At 44.0% G+C, this 27,017-nt stretch overlaps 1 protein-coding gene across 1 annotated transcript in view; it reads right to left on the bottom strand.

Moving 5' to 3' along the window:
* net1 (neuroepithelial cell transforming 1) overlaps positions 1-17,989 on the bottom strand; it is a 32,790-nt gene extending 14,801 nt beyond the window's left edge. Inside the window, exons 1-3 of the mRNA XM_042300306.1 lie at positions 17,863-17,989; positions 6,204-6,270; positions 1,335-1,397 (exon numbers count right to left, since the gene is read on the bottom strand). Of these exons, the coding sequence (XP_042156240.1) occupies positions 1,335-1,397; positions 6,204-6,270; positions 17,863-17,927 (195 nt within the window). The 5' untranslated portion in view covers positions 17,928-17,989. The remainder of the gene's footprint in view (positions 1-1,334; positions 1,398-6,203; positions 6,271-17,862) is intronic.
* Positions 17,990-27,017: the final 9,028 nt, after the last annotated feature.

Here is a 27,017-nt window from a genome sequence, read left to right as displayed (position 1 = left end):
GACTGACTATCAGTGATTGACATAAGAGAAACTGCTGACACACAACCACATTTTGAAATTGCACCTTGTGTATTCTAGTATTTTAACTGTAGAAAGTAAGTCGAGACCCCGACAGTTCCCTGGTATAGACCAATACATAGACCAGCCTATAAACCACCTAAAAAAAAACCAATGCTACAGGACAATAACAAGTCTTTGTATATAGAGACTACCAGTAAAATGGCTCAAATCTGATTGAGCATAATGATGTAGGGTTGTTTATAAATTGTGACGGGCAAATCTCTTTAATGCACTACTATCAAAAGTCTCATCAGACCACCCTCAGCTTTCGAGTCATTTCAGACCCAAGCATTTTACTGAAGAAATATGAAGCGATCAAAAAAACAAGATTAGGCTCCGCTGGGTAGAAACAGACTAATGTCCTCCATGTAGTCATCAAAAGTAAAAGTGTTCACTAGAAATGTGGCCTGTCATAGTGGTTTGTGAGAAATTTAACAGGGTACTATTAATCGTCTGATTACTCAGAAAAGTGCTTGTTATGTTTTGAGTGTGATAATTATAGCTTGTTTGTCCAAACATTAGTTATTAGGTTATTCAATAATTGCATCTGAGCTCCTAGACTGTGCATCTTTCCTTTACCAAGTGTTCTACTCCGCTAGCCAGCACCTCACCTCACCAGGTGTGCGTTTCTTTCGCCTCCAGATTGAGTGTGATAATGAAACCTCTGTGGAAACAGAGAGCATTACCAAAGGGGGATTATTGAGAAAATCATCCCAAGTTGGAATACTGGTGACAGGCCTGAGTATGTGAGTCAAACACCCAGACAACATTATAGACCCATATAGGAGGACGTTTTCCAACCAACGAGCCCTGATTGTCAATTTACTATAAATAATAATCTTAGTAACTACAGTAGATTTGGTGATGGAATTCCCCAAACATGAGTTGATGAATGTTGTGGTGGTTGCTATAAACAAACATGGTCCTTATCTGGATGGTTTTCAGTGATATGCTCAAGTATCACAAACAAACAGGACAGGGCTAGACTTTGGATAGGCTATAGACCTAGCTTCTTCAGACCTCAGCCAAAGATATACAGAGGTCAGGAAACTGTCCTCCATGTTGGTACCAAACGATCCATTGCAATAACATTCTAAGTCTGGAATGCAATTTCCCGTACATTCATGAATGTCAGCAACTCTTGGGGACAACAACAGTTTACAGAACTGTGTGCATCACTTTGACAAACGGATCTAGGATCAGTAATGCTGGTTCAGGGCATCTATATTGTGAACTCAGATCAGTGTTATGGGCCGATTCATTGTGTGTTTTACCTTGAAGTCAAAGCTGCACAGGCTGACCGCATCAGACTCATCCTTCTCTCTGCACTTCCGCTTCTGGGGACAGATGGAAATGAGATTGTTATTTTTCAAATTTAGACAGATAAACTTACCCATATCTCTCTCTCTCACACACACACACACACACACACACACACACACACACACACACACACACACACACACACACACACACACACACACACACACACACACACACACACACACACACACACACACACACACACACACACACACACACACACACACACTCATGAGTCTCTCCAATTCACACAAAACAACTACATCTAGTCTGGACTCCTGCTGTTCTCTGATGTTAGAAATAGTTAGACAAGAATAGACAACCACCACCCCTCTGCCCCATTACCCTGTCCTATCCTAGTCTCATAGGTTTGAGAATAACCCCAGTGAAGTGAAGAACTGCCACTATTGCCCCAGGGACAATGTTCACCCCTGCAGGTTCCATTGGGAACAGGAAAGGGTTAATGAAGCACAAGAGCACTTGAACACCTGGGGAGAAGACCAGCTGGCAGGTGAGATGAGGTCTGGCCCAGAGTTTGTCTGTATGTGACTAGGGTTGTAAAGGCTGGAGGAGCGCTGGCGTCGCCTGACTGCCGGGGCTCTTAGGGTGCTGTCATTAGGGCACATTAACCACGGAGGGAGTAGAGGGCCATCACAGGGCATTCAGGAAGTCGAGACAGGACCACGGGTGTGCAGAGTGAGACAGTATGTTGAGGTAGTTGTTTGTTATGAATAGTTTGTTTTGAAGGAGGTAAATGGGCATTTCTTCCTCAAACCTGTCAGCTTTCCACAGTAAAGACAACTCCTTGTGCAATATAAAGACAACTCATTGTGTAATATAAAGACAACTCCTTGTGCAATATAAAGACAACTCCTTGTGTAATATAAAGACAACTCCTTGTGTAATATAAAGACAACTCCTTGTGTAATATAAAGACAACTCCTTGTGCAATATAAAGACAACTCCTTGTGCAATATAAAGACAACTCCTTGTGTAATATAAAGACAACTCCTTGTGTAATATAAAGACAACTCCTTGTGCAATATAAAGACAACTCCTTGTGCAATATAAAGACAACTCCTTGTGCAATATAAAGACAACTCCTTGTACAATATAAAGACAACTCCTTGTGTAATATAAAGACAACTCCTTGTGTAATATAAAGACAACTCCTTGTGTAATATAAAGACAACTCCTTGTGTAATATTAAGAGAACTCCTTGTGTAATATTAAGAGAACTCCTTGTGCAATATTAAGACAACTCCTTGTGTAATATAAAGACACATCCTTGTGTAATATAAAGACAACTCCTTGTGTAATATAAAGACAACTCCTTGTGTAATATAAAGACAACTCCTTGTGTAATATTAAGACAACTCCTTGTGTAATATTAAGAGAACTCCTTGTGCAATATTAAGACAACTCCTTGTACAATATAAAGACAACTCCTTGTGCAATATCTGATCACACAAGGTGAGAAAATGTGAATATGCATGGTTCATAAATTACAAGGGGACACAAGGGGCCTCCATATGCAATGCCCCAGATGAGAGAACAAGGCTAGATGATTAGTTAGCCTACTAACGGGAGTGAACAGTGCTTTGGCTAACAGAAAGTTACGCAATACTACAGTACAGCTCCTTATCAAGAGATTCTCATTTAGTGCTACAGCTGTTGAATACAGTAGTTCCACACTCAGTCATTTTTAAAGGTAGGCTAATTGAGGCAGTTAGGACCTTTTCTGAAGCTAATGAGGGAAGTGGGATCAATCAATTAAACTCTTGTTTATAGTAGAGCTGACGGTAAAAGGAGAGGCTGAAACTGGCAATCTGATCAAAAGGCTACAGTGTAGCCATTCATCAACTAGCTATAAAAAAAGGCTCATTAGCCAATAGCTCTAGACTAGTGTCTTTAATCAGCTAGTGACTGAATGACTAATCATTAAGCTGATCCCCATTCAAAAAGGAATTCAAGTGATTGATCAGAGAAAATAACAAGACATTAAAGAGTTTATCATCAGAGGGCTTAACTGCATAGTGTCAGGCTAGCTGTTAAATAACGATGTGTTTCTGGTCAGTTTTTGATGAAATCATCAAAAGGGTGTGCCAGGTTAGATGGAATGTTTACACTGGACTAGAGGCATAATGTAGAAGCTCCTCAGTTCATGAACCTAACAAACTACTGCCTATGCAATGCAAGTCTGGGCTAGAGGGGTCTCCTCTTCAGAGCCTCCCCCAGACAACAAGGCTTGTGTGAGGGCAGAGTCTCTGTTGACTGCTGCTGCTGCCCATGAAAATTATACAATTTTACATTACTGTGACATCATGGGCTAGGCTAAACTAACCTTTTAAACAAGCCCAGCTTAGGCCTGAGAAAAAAGGCATTAATGTCAGGTGGGATTAGATAAAGAACTTGGTGATATTTGTGAAGTATGTTCTGCTTGATAGAATGATAGGTGAGGAACATCGATTGCACAGAGAGAGGGAAACAGTGAGAGAAGGAGGGAGTGGTAGAGGGAGGATGGGGAGAGGTGTAGAAAGGGCAGAGTGGGGGTTGGGAGTGAGGCAACAGTGGAGTTCTCTCACGAGTAACACTGGCCTATTATTGTGCTGGCCTGTTTGTGTGTGTCACGTGAAAATGGCACAATAAAACCATGACCTGGTCAGCTGCCAGAATACACAACCTGGCTGGCCCTATGTAATTACCAGCACAAAACAAAGTATGAGGTAGGTAGGCATAGAAAAAGGTGGGGGCAGTGGGGTCGACACTGTGTTAAAGAATGCCATGGACTCTAAAGAGATTCTAGAACAGAGACTATGATAATCAGTGGTCATACTTAGTACCCCACCTAGGTCTTTTGGGATGTGCTGGGTAGGTTTATGTTGATATCATTGAATTAGGGTGCTTGATCTTACACACAGGGACACGCACATAGGCACATCAAAATACAATCTCAATTCCTAGGCACACACACACACACACACACACACACACACACACACACACACACACACACACACACACACACACACACACACACACACACACACACACACACCTGTTTGAAGTGGGAACGTTTGCATGGAAAGCGATGCTGACTGACATTCTGTCTGTCTGAACACGTCGCTGGGAGAGACAGAAAAGCTGCCATCTCCCTACTAATTACCTGCCTACATTCACACAACAGCAGTTGGGCTTTGCACAGAACTAGAAACCTAAATGACATTCTCAACATTACAGAACTGCCCTGAGGCCTTGCTAATGTAGTCTGAGATAATATGAAACACTACACCCCCCCCTACCTAAACTGTACTATGCCTGCCCCAGCCTCCAGAAAGTCCCCTACATTCCCACATCAAAGCACAGGATCGTCCTGACCTTATTCAAGTTTGAAGGTAGAGATAAGAGGGGATGGGAGACAAAGGAGAAGAAAGGAGCCCACCGTTTGTCTACATTTCTCTCTCTTTGGGTAGATTTATAAAAGTTTAGATAATAGTGGAGTCATGGGGGGGGGGGAGCCTAGGCAACAAGCGCTATATGCTTTTAGTGGTTGAGGTAAGCATGCCAGTTAAAGTAAATTAGTGGAATCAAAGGCAACATTTGGCACGAGATGAAGAGCCGCTGGCCTCCTCTCCTCTACCCCTCCCTCCCTCGTCCCTTCTTTTCATCTCCTCCTCTCTCCGGCTCAGATGAGTGATAGATAGGGTTTCAGCTGGGGTTCACTCATAAACCCTGGAATGCTCCAGGCCTTGTCGTTCCGTTCCTTTCTCTAATCTCTCCTCTCAACTCTGTTTCCAATCACTGATCACATTGAGGTCTAGGTTTTACTGTAAACAGTAGGCCGGCCAATCTGAGAGAAACAGGAGCTATGTTGATTCCATTATGTTGAAGGGGAAATAGAAACAGGAAGATTTTTCTTGTTTGTTCACTGTTGGGTCACTGGGTAGTCTGTCCTGTGCCTGGCATCAGCTGTGAGGGAGTCATGCAATTAAAAAGTTCCTGAATGGAGGATCAGATGGACCTGCAGAATGCTTACATCACCTCTCACTCAGAGGTGACTGCGAGTTGCATGAGCGATTCAAGTTTAGTTTGAGTGCCTTTATTTTGGGGATCAAGGCTATCATGAACAATGCAGTAATTTGTATTTTTTTTAACTAGGCAAGTTAGTTAAGAACAAATTCTTATTTATAATGACAGCCTACATCGGCCAAACCTGGACGTCGCTGTGCCAATTGTGCACCACCCTATGGGACTCCAATCACGGCCGGATGTGATACAGCCTGGATTCGAACCAGATAATAAACTAGTGACTCCTCTTGCACTGACATGCAGTGCCTTAGACCGCTGTGCCACTCGGGAGCCTGAGTGACACCATCATCCACTATGGAGTAATGGGTGAAGGCTGGGTTACAATAGACTATGCTCTGAATACCGATACACAGGTGATGCCGGATGCATCCAAGATGCAGTCCAAACCTCCCCTCAAAACCTTAAGACCAAAGTGATTCAATCATTTGTCATTATCGCTTACTAATAAAGGACCTTTTCCTAAACCTAAGTGCACAGAGTCAGTATCTGTGGTCCAAGTCAGAGGAACTTTACAGCTTTGAGAATGAACAGGTCCATTTGCTTCCGTGTCGGGTTAAAAACACCAAGGCCAGATTTGAAGCCAAAACAGACAGTTTTGCACAAACAGGCCGTATAGCCATAATCGTCCGAAACAATGCCAGGATAAAATGTGGAGGATAGTGGAATGAGCCAAGGTTCTGTGAGGGAACAGGGAGACACAAAAACAAGAGCTGGATGGATGCTGTACTCACCAGACTGAAGTCCCATTGAGGTCCAGGGGTGAGGAAGGTGAAGGAGCTCCCTCTTCTCAGTCCAGGCCTACAAGATGAAGATGGAAAAAGAGCAGGAAATGATTGCTTGTTCAACTAGTACAATATGAATAACACCATACCCTACACCCTAATTCAAAAAGGTGACACTACTAAGACCTTTCCATCTCAGGGCACGAGATGACATAACACCATCACAACGCCAGCAGGTAACAACCGCATGTAAGAACACAAGCTCACCCCTGCCTTGTGAACGCTCAATCATGGTAGTGCAGGAAGTGCCTCAAACACAATAACTACTTCAGTCATTCAGTGCCTTCCCCAAAGACCCATGCTCAGGTGCCACCGTATACATCTGTGGCACACGGTGCATGGGCTCTGGTACATACCACAGCCTGCTGTAGCCATAGCGATGTCCCCTTCGCTGCATCCTCAGACACCCAGCAGAGTAGATCCAGTCAGAGAACTGTCCTTCACCCCTCACTCTCTGTGCAGCACCCACAGGGTTACCAGGTCTCCAAGATGTCCTCACAATACTCATGGACCTCATGGAACCCCTCGAATACAATACTCACCCTTATCAGGTTATCATCAATGATTTAACTTCTGATTATATTTCATTGTTGATAACCTGATGAGGGTGAGATCTGTATAAGGGATTTTTGAGAGATTACGTCAGTCTGGCCATTAGAGTGGGGCTAGTTTAGGTCAGATCAGGACAAGTTGAGAGCTCTTAGACAAAGCGCAATCTATTCCCTCTGTCTGGCTAGACGATTACCCTTCAGACAGGCACCCTGTCAGCACACCTAAAAACCTCTGTCAGTCTTTTGAGACAGAAGGATTGGATTTCTATTATTGCCCTGTCACACGCTGATAACAACCCACATGAGTGACGATGAAGCCAAATTGGACGGCTTTCAAAAAGACCAGTTTCCACATTGTTTGGGTTTGAGTTAATGTCAAGGTGTTACTTAGATGGACACTCATATCTTCTGAAACCATCAACAATATGTTCAGATCATATCTGAAAACAGATTGGTGATAATGGTCTTTATATAGAGAAACCTCAAAGGAAATTAAACCTCTACAATCCTAACATTCTTTCCTTGATTCCTTTGAACCACTTGTCTCTAGCATGTGTTCCTCTTGTACTGCTGTTACTGGGCCAAGTCATTCCGTTGGCCTGCCTCGTTGCTACAGGTGGCATTGTGCACAGTGACACAGCACTTGTCTATAGTGAAGGGCAGACTGCACTGACCGCAGCTGTGGTGCCACTCTACAGCTTCCTATGTGGTCTGCACTCAGAAATCGGTACTGAACGACTAGTAGTGGAGGCCTGGCGGACAGTGGAGGAATTCCCTAAGAGTGAGTGAGTGAGTGAGTGAGTGAGTGAGTGAGTGAGTGAGTGAAAGAGCAAGAGAGCCCGGGTGCGAGAGAAAGAGAGCCCGGATACGAGAGAGAGAGAGCCCGGGTGCGAGAGAAAGAGAGCCCGGGTGCGAGAGAGAGAGAGCCCGGGTGCGAGAGAGAGAGAGCCCGGGTGCGAGAGAGAGAGCCCGGGTGCGAGAGAAAGAGAGCCCGAGTGCGAGAGAAAGAGAGCCCGAGTGAGAGCACAACTGTGAGAGAAAGAGAGCACGAGTGTGAGAGAAAGAGAGCCCGGGTGCGAGAGAGAGAGAGCCCGGGTGCGAGAGAGAGAGAGAGAGCCCGGGTGCGAGAGAGAGAGAGCACAAGTGTGAGAGAAAGAGAACAAGTGTGATAGCACAACTGTGAGAGAAAGAGAGCACGAGTGTGAGAGAAAGAAAGCACGAGTGAGAGCACAAGTGTGAGAGAAAGAGAGCACGAGAGAAGAGAGAGAGAGCATGAGTGAGAGAGAAAGAACACAAGTGTGAGAGAAAGAGAACAAGTGTGAGAGCACAAGTGTGAGGGAAAGAACAAGTGTGAGGGAAAGAACAAGTGTGAGGGAAAAAACAAGTGTGAGAGAAAGAGAACAAGTATGAGAGCACAAGTGTGAGGGAAAGAACAAGTGTGAGGGAAAAAACAAGTGTGAGAGAAAGAGAACAAGTGTGAGAGAAAGAGAACAAGTGTACGAGAAAGCGAGAACGAGTGTGAGAAAGAGCACGTGTGAGAAATAACAAGTGTGAGAGAAAGAGAGCACGAGTGAGAGCACAAGTGCCAGAGCACGAGTGTGAGAGCACAAAGAACATAGGGAGTTCAGACAAGACAAGTCAAACAGGAAGAAAGATATAGGACATATGTTTAACATGCCAATAAATCCCTTTGAATTGAGCGAGAGAGAGAGACCTGGGCAGAAGAGAGAGTTGTGTCTGTGTGGCACTGGGAGATGTGAAAGGTCACTACAGGTGGTCAACAGACACCACACTCCTCCGCCATCTTACCCCTTTACATCATGAGGACTGTGGTCAGTGACACTCATGGTAGAGACCATACAGCCATTATGAGCGAGAGACCTACGCACAAGCAGTGCTGCTCCTGCATGAGTCAGAACCAAAGCCTGAACTGGATGATCGGTTTGACTCAGTATTCAACTGAACGCACCATAAGGTGGGAAAAAGGAGGGAGAGTTTAGTTACTGGATCTGCTGTGGCCTGGAGGTGAGGAGGATGGTTATGACGACTGTCAAGAACACCCCTAGGGTGTGTATTAATGTGTACATTATTCAAAATGACATTACCTCAGACAATGAGCCATGATGTGAAACAAATCTGAAGAGACACCAGTAATAAGTACCCTGATAGGTCTATCAACAGTATGCTATCAGAAACGTCTCTGTTCAGTGAGACATTCCTGTCCAATAGACATCCCAGTGACATCTGGCAGCCAATGAGCTCATAAAGTGAGGTGATGCTTTGTGTTATTCTATGTTCTGGGAACCGGTGTGTTCTGTAGACAGCAGGAACACTGAGGTATGCGAGGTGATGAATGAAAGCTATGCTGCTACGCTGTGACAACCTGGGTGGTTCTCTGGTGTCTGCCTGGTGGTGGTGTCTGAGGAATGCAAAGGATCTTCACAGGAACACTAGATAATCACAGTAGCTCCCTCAGGAGAAGCCAAGGGACGGCCAGAGCAGGGCTATTTCTCAGACAGTGGTCAAAACATGCAGGGAATGAGGCTGGAGCCCAACACAGGTGTGTGTGTACAACAACACACATATCACCAGCAGTCATGTCTCTCATTCTCCCCCTGGCTCATCATTCTAAACAAACACAGTAAAAAGGTACATTATGTAATAATGCAGAAAATAATTCCACCTAGAGACTGGGAAAGGTGTTTGCTAACAGGATTTAGGCCTAATCATGATGTTTTGGAAGGTTCTTCCTCTCTGATGCACACGTTGTACAGCAAATGACATCAATGTTGTATCATCTTAGAGTGGTTAGGCCAGCATTGCTTTTACCCACACACACCAGATAACAGTCACACCTGACCTTAGCCTAAATCGATTATTTCAGATTCTGTAATGTCGATGGGATGTAATGTTGTTTAGAGGGCCACAACCGGACGATGCTGGGACAATTGAGCGCCGCCCTATGGGACTCCCAATCATGGCCGGTTGTGATACAGCCTGGATTCGAACCTGGGTGTCTGTAGTGACGCCTCAAGCTCTGAGATGCAGTGCCTTAGGCCGCTGGGCCACTCGGGAGCCTTGGTCATTCAAATGAAAAAACATCCCAATTACAAAACAAATGATTATTTCAGACACAATTTCCTTTTATCTGACCTTATGTGTGGACCGGATGTTTAAGGATGCTGACCTGTTAAAAAAACAGAGATAGCAATGTGGTGCACCTGACAGACTTCATCATAAAAACCCCTCCGAGTGTCCTGCTGTGCATGCCTGAAGGTCATTTACTCTGAAATCTTTACCTGGGGCAAGAGAGTTTTTCCAGGTGAGAAATACTGGAAGAGTGGAGGCCAGGGGAGCGGGAGGTGGGGTGGTTGGAATCAGTTTTACATAACCTAACCTAACAAACAAAGGCAGGGCCTACTATGATGCCTTTCCACTGACTCACAGCACATACAGCTCTCTCACACTGGCACAGTGAAAGTGGCCTTTGCCCCAAAGCTTACTGCTATGACCAAGTGAATACGAAGTGACATCAATCACGTATGCATAAAAAGGCCCCACACACCAGCACAATGGCTGGTATCAGCTTTCTGAACAGCTCATCATGGGTTGGAAACATGACATTGGATACATTACATTGAATACACCTGAATGCTATTGTTAAAGGGTCTAAAAACTATAGATGTTTTACAATCTAGGTTTGTATGACATTATATCGTTAGTTGTTTATTTTTCTAGAACATTACTGACCATTCTGCTCCCACGACACCTGTCCATTATAAAAGGGGACAAAGGTCGGTCCCTGGGGCTTGTGATTGGAAGTCACAGGCAGGGGTATGATTCTTACTCAGAGGTAGACCTATCTCTTACACACTTCTGTGGGTGAATAACACCTGAATAGGCTGGAAGCAAGTCAGAAAATGTTGACATAATTGAGGCTGAAGGACAGTGAATAACGATCGAGACAGGAGCACGCGGCTCAATAATCACAAAGGTAACATGCAATCAAACACCTATTACCTAGTAATCCAAAGTCCACTGAGCAACACTCTCCTTGTTTTCCTGCAGGGTTGGCTATTGGGGTCATATTTATAGTCACAGTTTTCCATGTTTTCCCAACAGTGGGCAGGGGCCTTTTGGCACAAAGGATGGAAAGCCTACCAGTATGCCACATGCCAACATCAAATTTCTCAGTATTGATTACCCCAAAATAAATTTGACTTTTGGCTCTCTGTCTGCTGTCTGTCTAAAACTGAAATAGTAAGTTTGATTTAAAGGCCTGGGGCAATTCATGAAGACTATGTGTCAAATTGTATACTCAAACAGGAAAGATTAAAAAAGTAGAAACAAATCAAGTATTTTCTTCCTTACAAGTAGAGGTTGGAGTCAGACGGGAACACTATCTTTATGAGACTTTCAACAAGAAGTGCAAAGTCCTTTCATGAGACATATGCTGTTCTGTAGGCCAGAGAGATATGCAGAATTCAGCAAAAATATTGGTGTACAACGTAAAACACCAAATAATGCATGCAGAGCAGAATTAGGCCGATACCCGCTAATTATAAAAATACAGAAAAGAGACGTTCAATTCGACAACCACCTAAATGGAAATCGATTCCCAAACCTTCCATAACAAAGCCATTACCTACAGAGAGATGAACCTATAGATGAGTCCCAGGGCTCTGTTCACAAACAAACAGACCACACAAAGCAACACAATTAGACCCAACCAAAACACGAGAAAACATAACAATAATTAGTTGACATATTGGAAACTACTAACAAAAAAACTGAGCAAACTAGATGCTATTTGACCCTAAACAGAGAGTACACAGAGGCAGAATACCTGACCACTGTGACTGACCCAAAACAAGGAAGGTTGACAGGCAGACCCGGCTCCCAAGAAAAGACAGGCCGCCGTAGGCAGACCCGGCTCCCAAGAAAAGACAGGCCGCCGTAGGCAGACCCGGCTCCCAAGAAAAAACAGGCCGCCGTAGGCAGACCCAGCTCCCAAAAAAGACAGGCCGCCGTAGGCAGACCCGGCTCCCAAGAAAAGACAGGCCGCCGTAGGCAGACCCGGCTCCCAAGAAAAGACAGGCCGCCGTAGGCAGACCCGGCTCCCAAGAAAAGACAGGCCGCCGTAGGCAGACCCGGCTCCCAAGAAAAGACAGGCCGCCGCAGACCCGGCTCCCAAGAAAAGACAGGCCGCCGTAGGCAGACCCGGCTCCCAAGAAAAGACAGGCCGCCGTAGGCAGACCCGGCTCCCAAGAAAAAACAGGCCGCCGTAGGCAGACCCGGCTCCCAAGAAAAGACAGGCCGCCGTAGGCAGACCCGGCACCCAAGAAAAGACAGGCCGCCGTAGGCAGACCCGGCTCCCAAGAAAAGACAGGCCGCCGTAGGCAGACCCGGCACCCAAGAAAAGACAGGCCGCCGTAGGCAGACCCGGCTCCCAAGAAAAGACAGGCCGCCGTAGGCAGACCCGGCTCCCAAGAAAAGACAGGCCGCCGTAGGCAGACCCGGCACCCAAGAAAAGACAGGCTGCCGTAGGCAGACCCGGCTCCCAAGAAAAGACAGGCTGCCGTAGGCAGACCCGGCACCCAAGAAAAGACAGGCTATGTGCACACTGTCCACAAAATTAAGTGGAAACTGAGCTGCACTCCCTAACCTCCTGCCAAATGTATGACCATTTAGAGACATATATTTCTGTTGCCACAAGAATAAGGCAACCAGTGAAGAACAAACACCATTGTAAATACAACCCATATTTATGTTTATTTTCCCTTCTGTACTTACATTTTTTTGCCCATCATTACAACACTGTATATAGCCATACTATGACATTTGAAATGTCTCTATTCAGTCAGAATTTGAGGGTAATGTTCACTGTTTATTAACCATTTCACTTGCTTTGGCAATGTAAATATATGTTTCCCTTGCGAATAAAGCCCTTTGAATTGAATTGATAGGAAGTCTAAACGGTATACTTGGCACGTCCCAACTCTGACAAAAACTGTCAGACTGGCTTCTATCCCCAGACCATCAGGCTGCTCGATAGTCACTAGGCAGCTCCCTGCTACACCCCCCGCCGGACTACCCCCAATGGACATTTATCATTGCTACAGTGTAAGGGGCAGCAGGTAGCCTAGTGGTTAGAGCGTTGGGCGAGCAACCGAAAGGTTGCAAGATCGAAACCCGAGCTGACAAGGTACACATTTGTAGTTCTGCCCCTGAACCCACTGTTCCTAGGCCATCATTGAAAATAATAATTTGTTCTTAACTGTAAAGGTTACATTTTTAAAATAATAATTATGTAAAGTATATAGTATTATTTTTTTTATATTCCTGTTTCATTCACTCTTACCCTGCCCCCACAGTTGTAAATGTGTATATATTATTATCATCTTTATTTTGTCTCACTCAATTCTTTTTATTTATTTTTTAAATGACCTGCACTGTTGGAGCACGGCGCATAAGATTTTCCCTGTACCTGGAAATTACATCTGCGTCCCTACACATGTGACTAACAAACTATTTATCTATCATCCAAACACCCACACCAACTGTTATTCGTGGTTACTTGATTAATTTGTTGGCATTTACTGCCACCTTGTGGTCAACTAGTGTGTATTACAGTATTGCAGCATACTGTCCAGTAGTACACAATTATTTGCAGTACTTGCTATCTGTAGCCGACTGTCTGTTTAAAAGTTTACAATTACGGCATGTGCTGACGCAAAAGGATAATTAGGTCCTGACGGGAACATGCAAAAGTAACCAGCTAAAATAGTTTTCCAAGGAATTGGAATATGGAACCAGCACTACCTTCTAGCTGCAATATAAATGTGTTTGCTTGTTTAATTAAGGATCGGCTTTCCGTTAACGGGACAGTTAGAAATCATGCAGCGCGTTATATCAAGATCACAGATATTAGAGTAACAACAAATGATGGTAGATATAAGTGTCTTATTAACAAGATTTTAAGCTTTCAGAGGATATATAAAACTGCACTGTCCAATTTACAGTAGCTATTACAGCAAAAAAATGCCATGCGTGTTTGAAGAGAGCTCCTAACAACAAAACACTTTTTTCAACGCAATAGGTTGGATAATTTCACCTCTGAAGGTGAAATGTGTGCTTAGAGCAAGATTTCAGAATGTATCATCCAAAGGGTCCCAGAGATAACATGAAGTGTTGTTTTGTTAGATAACATTTTTCATATCCTAAAAAGGTCCATATAGCATGCACGATCAATTTTGTATTTCCACTCGTTCAATTTGCAAAGAAAGGAATCTGTGAAAATCTCACCCTGAATGTTGTTGGAACGAGTCAAATCATGTTCGTATCTATTCCTCAGAGATCCTAGAAGGTAACAAGACTTCATTAGGGGTATAGTATATCTTATAGGACACCATATTTGGTCAGAGAGTGACGCCTTCATGGCACGCCGATGACGCGGGCGGCCATCACTTGAATGACTGTATCTTTGTCAAATAAGCCCTAATCGGGGTTTAACAAAGCTAGCTAGATAGCCAATGGGAGATAGGACTATACATCCAGAGGATTCCAGACTTTGATGACAGAATTTGCCCACGAAGGACCGCCGCACCACCTTCCTGTTTAAGTGAGCAAGGCACAACAAGGTGAGTCCAAAAATGTATTGTATGCTGCTGCATAGCTTGTATTGTATGCTGCTGTAGCTAAGAATGTAATACTAATGTATATTGTGTAGTAAGCTGTTGGTAGCCTGTGTTCTTCACCCTATTAATTTGGTCTCCTTTCCCCCCATAACTTAGCCTACTGTTCTGATTTGGTGGTGCACATGTAGCCTATAGCCTGTTTTAGAAAAATGTCATCATTGAATATTGTAAGCGCTTTCATTGTCTGCTTATATGCCCCCTTTATTTATTTCTACAGTTCTGACTTGCTGTACAGGGAGAATACTGTAAGAACGGCCTGTTTTGAATTCTGTTGCTGTACATTTCAAAAGTGCTGAACAAATAGTTATATTGACTATGTCCGTCCTAGCTCATTAATGTCTTAATCGAAATTACAGATTGCCTCTTATCCACATTTGTCAGCCATATTAGCTCTCTTTTTTGTTAAAGGCAGTAAATGAGGCTGAATGAACTGTTTAGCTGCCAGACAAGTCGTAGTTGATATTCAGGTGTTGGGACTGCTGGTGGGACTGCTGGGACAGCTTTATGTAGGCCCTAACAGTTTGTGGGCACCATTTGAATGTATTGTTTAGTGTTGTGGCTTTGCTGGCATGCAAATAAAACATTTCTTGTTGAGGATGCCCCACCATGGAGAACAAGAGCACCTCCTCCCAGCTGCCCACTGCACTGAGGCTAGGTAACACGGTCACCACCGATAAATCCATGATAATCGAAAACTTCAACAAGCATTTCTCAACGGCTGGCCATGCCTTCCTCCTGGCCACTCCAACCTCGGCCAACAGCTCCAGCCCCCCACCCGCAGCTACTCGCCCAGGCCTCTCCAGCTTCTCTTTCACCCAAATCCAGACAGCAGTTGTTCTGAAAGAGCTGCAAAACCTGGACCCGTACAAATCAGCTGGGCTTGACAATCTGGACCCTCTATTTTTGAAACTATCCACCACCATTGTCGCAACCCCTATTACCAGCCTGTTCAACCTCTCTTTCATATCGTCTGAGATCCCCAAGAACTGGAAAGCTGCCGCAGTCATCCCCCTCTTCAAAGGGGGAGACACCCTGGACCCAAACTGTTACAGACCTATATCCATCCTGCCCTGCCTATCTAAGGTCCTCGAAAGCCAAGTCAACAAACAGATCACTGACCATCTCGAATCCCACCGTACCTTCTCCGCTGTGTAATCTGGTTTCCGAGCCGGTCACGGGTGCACCTCAGCCACGCTAAAGGTACTAAACGATATCATAACCGCCATCGATAAAAGACAGTACTGTGCAGCTGTCTTCGTCGACCTGGCCAAGGCTTTCAACTCTGTCAATCACCATATTCTTATCGGCAGACTCAGTAGCCTCGGTTTTTCTAATGACTGCCTTGCCTGGTTCTCCAACTACTTTGCAGACAGAGTTCAGTGTGTCAAATCGGAGGGCATGTTGTCCGGTCCTCTGGCAGTCTCTATGGGGGTGCCACAGGGTTCAATTCTCGGGCCGACTCTTTTCTCTGTATACATCAATGATGTTGCTCTTGCTGCGGGCGATTCCCTGATCCACCTCTACGCAGACGACACCATTCTGTATACTTCTGGCCCTTCCTTGGACACTGTGCTATCTAACCTCCAAACGAGCTTCAATGCCATACAACACTCCTTCCGTCGCCTCCAACTGCTCTTAAACGCTAGTAAAACCAATTGCATGCTTTTCAACCATTCGCAGCCTGCACCCGCACGCCCGACTAGCATCACCACCCTGGATGGTTCCGACCTAGAATATGTGGACATCTATAATTACCTAGATGTCTGGCTAGACTGTAAACTCTCCTTCCAGACTTATATCAAACATCTCCAATCCAAAAATCAAATCTAGAATCGGCTTTCTATTTCGCAACAAAGCCTACTTCACTCACGCCGCCAAACTTACCCTAGTAAAACTGACTATCCTACCGATCCTCGACTTCGGCGATGTCATCTACAAAATGGCTTCCAATACTCTACTCAGCAAACTGGATGCAATTTATCACAGTGCCATCTGCTTTGTTACTAAAGCCCCTTATACCACCCACCACTGCGACCTGTATGCTCTAGTCGGCTGGCCCTCGCTACATATTCGTCGCCAGACCCACTGGCTCCAGGTCATCTACAAGTCCATACTAGGTAAAGCTCCGCCTTATCTCGGCCCACTGGTCACGAAGGCAACACCCACCCGTAGCACGAGCTCCAGCAGGTGTCACTGATCATCCCTAAAGCCAACACCTCTTTTGGCCGCCTTTCCTTCCAGTTCTCTGCTGCCTGTGACTGGAACGAATTGCAAAAATCATTGAAGTTGGAGATTTTAATCTCCCTCACCAACTTTAAACATCTGCTATCTGAGCAGCTAACCGCTGCAGCTGTACATAGTCCATCTGTAAATAGCCCACCCAATATACCTACCTCATCCCCATACTGTTTTTATTTATTTACTTTTCTGCTCTTTTGCACACCAGTATCTCTACCTGCACATGACCATCTGATAATTTATCACTCCAGTGTTAATCTGCTAAATTGTAATTATTCGCCTACCTCCTCATGCCTTTTGCACACAATGTATATAGACTCTTTTTTTTCTACTGTGTTATTGACTTGTTTATTGTTTACTCCATGTGTAACTCTGTGTTGCTGTCTGTTCACACTGCTATGCTTTATCTTGGCCAGGTCGCAGTTGTAAATGAGAACTTGTTCTCAACTAGCCTACCTGGTTAAATATATATTTTTTTTAAACGCTAAAATCCTCACTGGTTACCACCCGCCAATTTATGCTTATTAATCAGAAACAGCTGCAAAGTTACTCCTCTTCATGATAGATGCGCCAAACAGCCTTTTGTGCTCTTCGGTGGGAAAAAAATACCACAATCCATTGGATAATTTGTCAATTTATTTATATATAAATAAATCTCAATTGTATAATATTGTATAATTACGTGATATGACAGCATTCCGCAAACCCGCTCCCAAGATTAATGGTTGACCATTCATCACACTCGCCCTGCTTTGATAGGTGTAACGTTATCGATAATGAAAAGACACCCGTGAAAAAAAATTCAAGGAATTTATAGTAACATGTCATTAGCGGCGTGCATGATCTCATGAGCAAAGTCATCAAGCCTATAATTTCACTTCCCTTGTGAGAACCATGAGCTAGGCTGGGGTGTAACAATGACAACTTACTCGAATTGTAACGTCAGCCAGGCACATACTAGCCATCGAAACAAACATTCAACTGACGTAACTAATATTATTAGCTATCTAAATAATGTTAGCTAGAGTCTGTTGGTAATACGTTGTTAACGCCATATAAATAGTTTACACTTATAATCGTTTCATCCCCTGCACTCAATAGTTAAGGCCGCGTTTGTCTCACCTTGATTTGCTATTGTTATTTATCTCGGGGGATGTCTCATCATCTATGGTGAACTTCCTCTTCATGTTTGCCTTTCTCTTTGGTCTGTCATTCTGCTTCTCTGGTATCGAAATTTGAACCTGTGCTTCACCGGTTTCCTCCATTTGAAAGGCAGAACCAGAAATCAATGTTAAAGGTGAGAATAATAGATAACTATTTATGAAAAAATAATAACAGTAGACGGATGTTTGAAATTCTTTGAATATGGCGGAAATCTGAACAATGACCAATAAGGAAAGACCTGAGGTTCTAGTTGCTAGGCTATATGGTTAAATGGGAGGGGTCATAACATAAACAGACGACTCTGGGCGGGGCCAGCACCTCTAATAACAATTGGAAATGCTGTTACAATGAACTTGCTTCTATAATCTGCACAAAACAACCCTTAGACACAATTAAATATCAATGCACTCTACCGTGTTTTTGTATTGTAATAGACCAATGTTGTGCATTTCTGCCCTCTTTGATATTTCATTTCAACAAACAGTTGTGTTCTGCAAGGATTTAAAATATTACATTATTGTTATGCAACTGCAAAAGGCAGATGGGATCATCTGGTGTAAAATTAACTATTCTGGATAGAATCACACACACACACACACACACACACACACACACACACACACACACACACACACACACACACACACACACACACACACACACACACACAGATGGAAAAAAAAGTACCCAATTGTCATACCTTAATAGAAAGTGACTCAAGTAAAAGTGAAAATCACCCAGTAAAACACTACTTGAGTAAAAGTCTAAAAGTTATTCATTTTGAAAATAATTAAGTATCAAAAGTAAATGTAATTGCTAAAATATACTTACATATCAAAAGTAAAAATATAATTAATTTCAAATGTCTTATATTAAGCAAAGCAGACGGCAACATTTTCTTGTTTACAATTTACGGATAGCCAGGGGCACACTCCAACACATTATTTACAAAGGACGCATTTGTGTTTAGTGAGTCCACACGCACGCACGCACGCACGCACGCACGCACGCACGCACACACGCACGCACACACACACACACACACACACACACACACACACACACACACACACACACACACACACACACACACACACACACACACACACACAGCCCCCACACACACACAGCCCCCATACATCCAGAGCCATGAGAACAGGAGCTTCATTTTCAATTAGAGAGACATGATCTATGGCCACAAATACACTGCTAAGTCTGACCAGCAGAGTAAGTGTGTGTGTGTGTGTGTGTGTGTGTGTGTGTGTGTGTGTGTGTGTGTGTGTGTGTGTGTGTGTGTGTGTGTGTGTGTGTGTGTGTATATATATATGTGTGTGCCACCTGAGACAAGCAGGTTTTAAGCTCCCCCGGCCTCCCCCCTACAGTGAATCAGCCATACTGACAGAATGAGGCCTTTCTATTACAGCAGACACACACACAGCAGGACAATCCAGGTGTGTTCACCTAGCATCCGAAGGATAGGGAGAAGGAAGGAGCCCCTACCTGAATTAGTCCAGTATAAAGTATAAAGTATTTATTGCTGAATTTCAACAAATAGTTGTCAAACAGCTCCAAATCTAGCGTGCATGCACGGAAAGGTCCAGGCTTCAGAAGTCATGGCGGCAGTTCACAGCTGCTGGTCACATTGTGCTGTTACTGTGACATTAGTCTCCAGCAGGGCCGAGAGAGTGAGGGGCTCACACAGTTCGGTACACTGATCTGGGCAACACTTAGATACAGACACACACACACACACACACACACGCACAAAATATTTCTATCATTGTAATCATCACCAAAATCAATGTCTTGTCGCGTGTGATGAAATACCTTCTTGCCAGTTGTCCCTGTCTGAAAAAGTTGACCTATCCTCAGAGAACTGCACACAAAGATGTGTTCACAACCATGATGCAGCTCTGTGGGACACAAAGTATTGCCATTCATCAATATCCCTAACTGTACATGTACTGTACATGGTAATGGAGAGAAATATAATGTTTCAAATGATTTGTGAAAACAACTCAAGACCACTCAACTCTTTCCCAGCACACGCACATGCTGCTCCGCTTGCTGACATCTCTTCTCGTCCCAGATGGCAATTTAAGAGGCTGTTTCAGAGGAGGCAAACCACTCTGACGACCTCGAATGACTTCAAGCCTCTGAGGGAACAGCCAATTGATCAATTTAAGAGCATTCAATATTGAAGTTTTCCACATTACTCTTGCTTTTTGTGCATTCAGGCTTGGGGGTTTTACTCAACATCACATGATTTTTTAAATGACCTCTTACCTTGGTGGGGGCGGTGGCAGGTGCGAGGGGTTGCCTGCCAGGTATTTTGGTGGGCTGTCACCCTCCTTCAAGTTATGGAGGTCAGGCAGGGGGTTATTGGCTATGAGTAAGGGCTGTCCTGTCCAGGTTGGCCTCCGAGGCCTTGAACATGAGCGGCACTCGATTCTTATGGCGGCTAGACTTCCCTTGACCCTGAACCTCCAGCAGCTTCTGACACTCCATCCTGTCATTAAATGCCTGAGAGAGAGAGAGACCGAGAGAGAGAGAAAGAAAGAGTGCAAATCTAATCTAAGCAAGTATCTAGAAATCTACTTGTTGGTTTTTCATTCATGACTGTTTTTATAGACAACAAACAGAGTTTGCATTGGTTGAATGTCTGATAAAGATGACACAGGTCAGGGTTGGTAACGGTGTGTGACATTGTGACAGGATGTGTTCTGTGTGTTGTATCAGGGAAACCTTGATCATGGAGGGCACGTCTCCGTCCGAGCCAGTTTGGACTCTGACTCCTCCCTAAGAATGTTCCAGATCTCTTTGGAATCCAGGACTGTTACAGACATTTGGAAAATATGACAAATGTCATCCACTTCAACACACAATACTGCTCATTAGCACTGTAGTCTGTCTACTGTATCAAGGATAGCAGCAATGTAGCAAAATCCAGACACAGATATAAAATAATGGTTGGTATTGTGTTTCAGTGCATGAACCAGGTCATATATTTGCATTATTAGAATGATTCTCTCACCTTTTGCTTTCTGATAGATCTCATCTCAATAATCTCATCCTTGCTCACTGGCTGGAGGAAAGCCATGTTCCCTAAAGCCCTGTAAATCAATGCATGGACAATCTCACTACAGCCAATTCATATTTCAATCAATAAGTATTATAATAACAAACTCTAATAATCTATCAAATCAAACCGTACTTTTTAGCCTGCATGGACGATTCAAAAACAAGTTGATACAATGAGAATACTGACGTTGTGATTCAGAGGCTTAAGTGAAAGCACCGTTCCATCATATTTAGATATGATATTTAGCATTCTACAGGTCTTTGGGTGATGTCATAGTGTACTGTAGTGTACTGTAATGTAGAACTTTGCACTGTTGCTGAAACACCCCCAAAGTTGTATGTTGTGACATATCGAAGCAATAATATGCTAGGTTGAAGATACCCAGGTTAGGAGGATTTCTAATATCCCATAAAGATTTCTAAACAATTTCTAAACAAACAGACAAGCAATTTTTTTAAATTTCACCTTTATTTAACCAGGTAGGCTAGTTGAGAACAAGTTCTCATTTACAACTGCGACTTGGCCAAGACAATGCAAAGCAGTGTGACACAAACAACACAGAGTTACACATGGAATTAACAAGCATACACAACATAACAAGCGTACACAATAACACAATATTAAAAAAATAAAGTCTATATACAGTGTGAATGGCGTGAGGAGGTAAGGCAATAGATAGGCCATAGTAGCGAAGTAATTACAATTAACAGATTAACACTGGAGTGAAAGATGAGCAGATGATGATGTGCAAGTAGAAAGACTGGTGTGCAAAAGAGCAGAAAAGTAAATAAAAACAATATGGGGATGAGGTAGGCAGATTGGGTGGGCTATTTACAGATGGGCTATGTACAGCTGCAGCGATCGGTTAGCTGCTCAAATAGCTGATGTTTAAAATTAGTGAGGGAAATATAAGTCTCCAGCTTCAGCGATTTTTGCAATTCGTTCCAGTCATTGGTAGCAGAGAACTGGAAGGAAAGGCGGCCAAAATAGGTGTTGGCTTTGGGGATGACCAGTGAGATTTACGTGCTGGAGCACGTGCTACGGGTGGGTGTTGTTATCATGACCAGTGAGCTGAGATAAGGCGGAGCTTTACCTAGCATAGACTTATAGATGACCTGGAGCCAGTGGGTCTGGCGATGAATATGTAGCGAGTGCAAGCCGACTAGAGCATACAGGTCGCAGTGGTGGGTGGTATAAGGGGCTTTGGTGACAAAACGGATGGCACTGTGATAGACTGCATCCAGTTTGCTGAGTAGAGTATTGGAAGCTATTTTGTAAATGACATCGCCGAAGTCAAGGATCTTTAGGATAGTCAGTTTTACGAGGGTATGTTTGGCAGCATGAGTGAAGGAGGCTTTGTTGCGAAATAGGAAGCCGATTCTAGATTTAATTTTGGATTGGAGATGTTTAGTATGAGTCTGGAAGGAGAGTACAGTCTAGCCAGACACCTAGGTATTTCTAGTTGTCCACATATTCTAAGTCAGAACCGTCCAGAGTAGTGATGCTAGTCGGGCGGGCGGGGGTGGGCAGCAAACGGTTGAAGAGCATGCTTTTGGTTTTACTAGGGTTTAAGAGCAGTTGGAGGCTACAGAAGGAGTGTTGTATGGCATTGAAGCTCGTTTGGAGGTTAGTTAACACAGTGTCCAAAGAAGGGCCAGATGTATACAGAATGGTGTCGTTTGCATAGAGGTGGATCAGGGAATCACCGGCAGCAAGAGCGACATCGTTGATATATACAGAGAACAGAGTCGGCCTAAGAATTGAACCCTATGGTACCCCCATAGAGACTGCCAGAGGTCCGGACATCAGGCCCTCCGATTTGACACACTGAACTCTGTCTGAGAAGTAGTTGGTGAACCAGGCGAGGCAGTCATTTGAGAAACCAAGGCTATTGAGTCTGCCGATAAGAATGTGGTGATTGACAGAGTCGAAAGCCTTGGCCAGGTCGATGAAGACAGCTGCACAGTACTGTCTTTTATCGATAGCGGTTATGATATCGTTTAGTACCTTGAGCATGGCTGAGGTGCACCCGTGACCAGCTCGGAAACAGATTGCACAGTGGAGAAGGTACGGTGGGATTCGAAATGGTCAGTGATCTGTTTATTAACTTGGATTTCGAAGACTTTAGAAAGGCAGGGCAGGATGGATATAGGTCTGTAACAGTTTGGGTCTAAGGTGTCACCCCCTTAGAAGAGGGAGATGACCGCGGCAGCTTTCCAATCTTTAGGGATCTCGGACGATACGAAAGAGAGGTTGAACAGACTGGTAATAGGGGTTGCAACAACGGCGGTGGATAATTTTAGAAAGAGAAGGTCCAGATTGTCTAGCCCAGCTGATTTGTGCAGGTCCAGGTTTTGCAGCTCTTTCAGAACATCTGCTATCTGGATTTGGGTGAAAGAGAAGCTGGGGAAGCTTGGGCAAGTAGCTGCGGGGGGGCAGAGCTGTTGGCCGGGGGTTGGGGTAGCCAGGAGGAAAGCATGGCCAGCCGTAGAGAAATGCTTACTGAAATTCTCGATTATCGAGGATTTATCAGTGGTAACAGTGTTTCCTAGCCTCAGTGCAGTGGGCAGCTGGGAGGAGGTGTTCTTATTCTCCATGGACTTTACAGTGTTCCAAAATTTTGGGGAGTTTGAGCTACAGGATACAAATTTCTGTTTGAAAAAGCTAGTCTTTGCTTTCCTGACTGACTGTGTGTATTGGTTCCTGACTCCCTTGAAAGTTGTATATCGCGGGAACTATTTGATGCTAGTGCAGTCTGCCACAGGATGTTTTTGTGCTGGTCGAGGGCAGTCAGGTCTGGAGTGAACCAAGGGCTATATCTGTTCTTAGTTCTACATTTTTTGAAAGAGGCATGATTATTTAAGATGGTGAGGAAGTTACTTTTAAAGAACGACCAGGCGATGCTAGTTATCAACTAGAATAAACATGAATCTGTTTAATTTTCATGAATACAACTTGCCCTTACCTATTTTGTCTTCAACCTAGCCAATACAGGCTCCACAGGAGGCTGGTGACAGGAGAATGGCTCATAATACCACAGGTTTGATGTGTTTCTTACCGTTCATTCCATTCCAGCAATTACAATGAGCCTGTCCTCCCCAATTAGGTTCTAAAATAATGATATGAGTTGAAATTGCATAGTATCTCAGCTAATAATCATGGACACAGAATGACCTCGGGTCCAAGTTGTACCTCTGTAGCGCTCAAATGTGGAGGCACTTATTTTTCTTCCTTTGCCTCCTCCTCTTCCTCTCCCAGTTCAACTGCATTCTCTGGGATGGTCTCCAAGTTCAACTCCATGATCATGTTCATACTACCATGCTAACCACCATCAATGCCATTGCCCACACCTTTATCTACACCTAACAACACACTAAATGAATAGATACCGGTTGTGCACTGCATGTCTTGCCAGACCCGGAGAGTGACATGGTAACACACGCGACAGAGACGCCGAGCAGAGCTAAGATAAACTTCCACAACTTGAAAATCTTATTGAAAACATCAGGCTTCCTTGGAACTCATTCATCCCACATTACAGAACAGGAACTTTCCCGGTTTAACATTCTGTACTCAGTAGACGCCATCTTCTGTAGTTCTGTGCGGTGTCTGGTACAAGCCCTGCAATAAAAAGCCTTTCCTGTTTCCATTATCATGTTATAAAGTAAGTGTTGGATTGTGTTGAGTGCTGCTAGATATAACAGTGATTCAATCTGTTATGAGTGAGGGTATTGTGAAATGACTTGTTATGATCCCTTGAGCTCTGAGTTTTATACATAGCAGAGCGGGGTTATATAGTTCACATGCATGTTCAGAACCACGGACACAAATATGATAACATACACACAGAAAAAGTCAAATAAGTATGCAATATCAATTCAGTTTAGTTGAACATTTATTCAATAAACACTTTAAAACTGTCCCACTGGAATTGAGCTCCTGTCCAACTCATTGCGATTCCAGGATCTGTAGAGCAGACCCTGTGACACGTATAATATGAACATTCATCCAATTCATTTCCTGTCTGCTTGACTGTAGAGTTGACATGTAGACATCGTGAAGACATTGAGGCATTGATCCCCAGTCATTATAACCGATTTCAAATGGTGCTAGAAGGCTTTAAGGGGCTCTAAACACCAGAGGAAATCAGTCATCCTTTAAAGGGGAGAGAGAGAGAGAGGATGGCTCCAATAGACTGACTGACACTACCAGAGGCCCAGTGCTGTTCTCCTGTCCCCAAGAACACTGATTTCAAATGGTGCTAGACACTGGGAACATTAATCTAAACCACCATGTGAAACCAGCCTCTGGGGGAAGACTTTCCCTGCCGGACAATAGGGATGCAGTGGTTGCGTGGCAGCAGCAAAGATTTTGGAGGACACTTTGCTTATTTAGAAACTCTGTGCAGCAGTTGTGACATGGATGACAAGTAGATTTACAAAGACAGTCCACTCATTTGGCATAGCATTTCAATGCTTTACCTTACACAAACACAATAATTATCCTTATAAAGTGATCTGTCAGTACAGAAAGTGATCGTGACAGTGCTTTGCTTTTGCAGGAAGTCATTCTGATGAATGTCGTTGCCATGGTAGCCCAGCTATGAGGACAGCTGACGTGTGACATCATCCTCCACACTTTGGACACTGCCTCTTAACAGTAGAGCTGTGAAGAAGATCTGCAGCAACATTATAAGAATAATATCATATCTTTAGATACTATTCTCGTCACGTCAACATGCAGAAAACATAACACATTACAATATTAGACAGTATAGGACAATGATACAATTTTGTATGCACAATTCATTACAGCAATCATTATCTATCAACAATAAATGACTGTAAGAAATACGTAACAACATCTAACCAGTCTACTCATCTTCTATTCTAGAACTCACCCAACAAACATGAATGTTACAATGTTACTCACCCACCCAACTAACTGTTGTTCTCAGAGCTCAGCGACCTCTCTGCCTGCCAAGGGTCCTGGGAAAAACACATAGAAACACCACATGACCACAGAGTGTGTGTGAGTGAGTGTGTGTGTGTGTGTGTTTGGGCAAACACTCCACATCCATGAGTAACCAAACAAACTACTCTCACAGCCACTAAACACTAGTCGTGATATCTTACCTGTTTTACAGTGCTTGCCTCATAGCCTTACAATAGCTTCCTTATTGTGTCCGGCTTACTGTACCTGTCCTGCAGGTATCTATGGATACGGTAGGGCACAGGCTGCTGTCCATGTGACACAGTGAGACACCGCTGTGCACCTCCCCAAACCCTATTTCTATTTACAATGGGGCTAGTGTTGACGATGACATCATGACCACCCACCACACACAAACACACACGTGTGTTTCACGTAGGGCGTGGCAGGCAGCACACACACCTGTGTATCCCACCTGATCTTCATCATATCACATTCAGGTGGAGGAATGTACAGTGAGTGAACAGATCACAGCTGGGGTGTCCAGTGTCGGAGAAAACGACTGGGACACAAAGAGCTCTGTACTGTGTGATTATGAGAACCAGGCCAAAACACTTACGTAACCATGGCGTCGCCATGACAACACAGCTTAATAGCAGTTGGTCACAGAGGTTCTCACAGTCAATCACAGGTGTCTGAATGCTGGGTGTTGGATGACCTATAATGGTCATATAGCATAGTGTAGGTCAGAGCATGTTGTAAATAAGGAAAACACAGTTGGATGGAACAGTCTCATCACAACGTGGCACTTTTCTACAATCCTGCCTTTGGACACTAGGGGGAGGCATAACATCTCATAAACCACACCATAAGTAGTCACCCACCAGCACATAGCATGGTAGGGGAGAGGAAAGAGAGAAGCCAACCTTAAACCTAACAACAACAACACCGTGTGGGATGAATGAATAAGTAAGAGACAGATTTCAACTCTACCGCTCCCTCCCCCCCATGTGAAAGGAGCCCTTGTGAGGTTTGGCCATTGCGCTTTCTGTTTCATTCTCTCCCAGGAAGTAACATGCAGAGATAGAGACTCCCACAC

This window comes from Oncorhynchus tshawytscha, linkage group LG17 (assembly GCF_018296145.1).
Source record: "Oncorhynchus tshawytscha isolate Ot180627B linkage group LG17, Otsh_v2.0, whole genome shotgun sequence".
In the NCBI taxonomy this organism is placed as follows: Eukaryota; Metazoa; Chordata; class Actinopteri; order Salmoniformes; family Salmonidae; genus Oncorhynchus; species Oncorhynchus tshawytscha.
The sequence above is the reverse complement of the archived record's forward strand: the minus strand, read 5'-3'. Positions and strand labels throughout refer to the sequence as shown.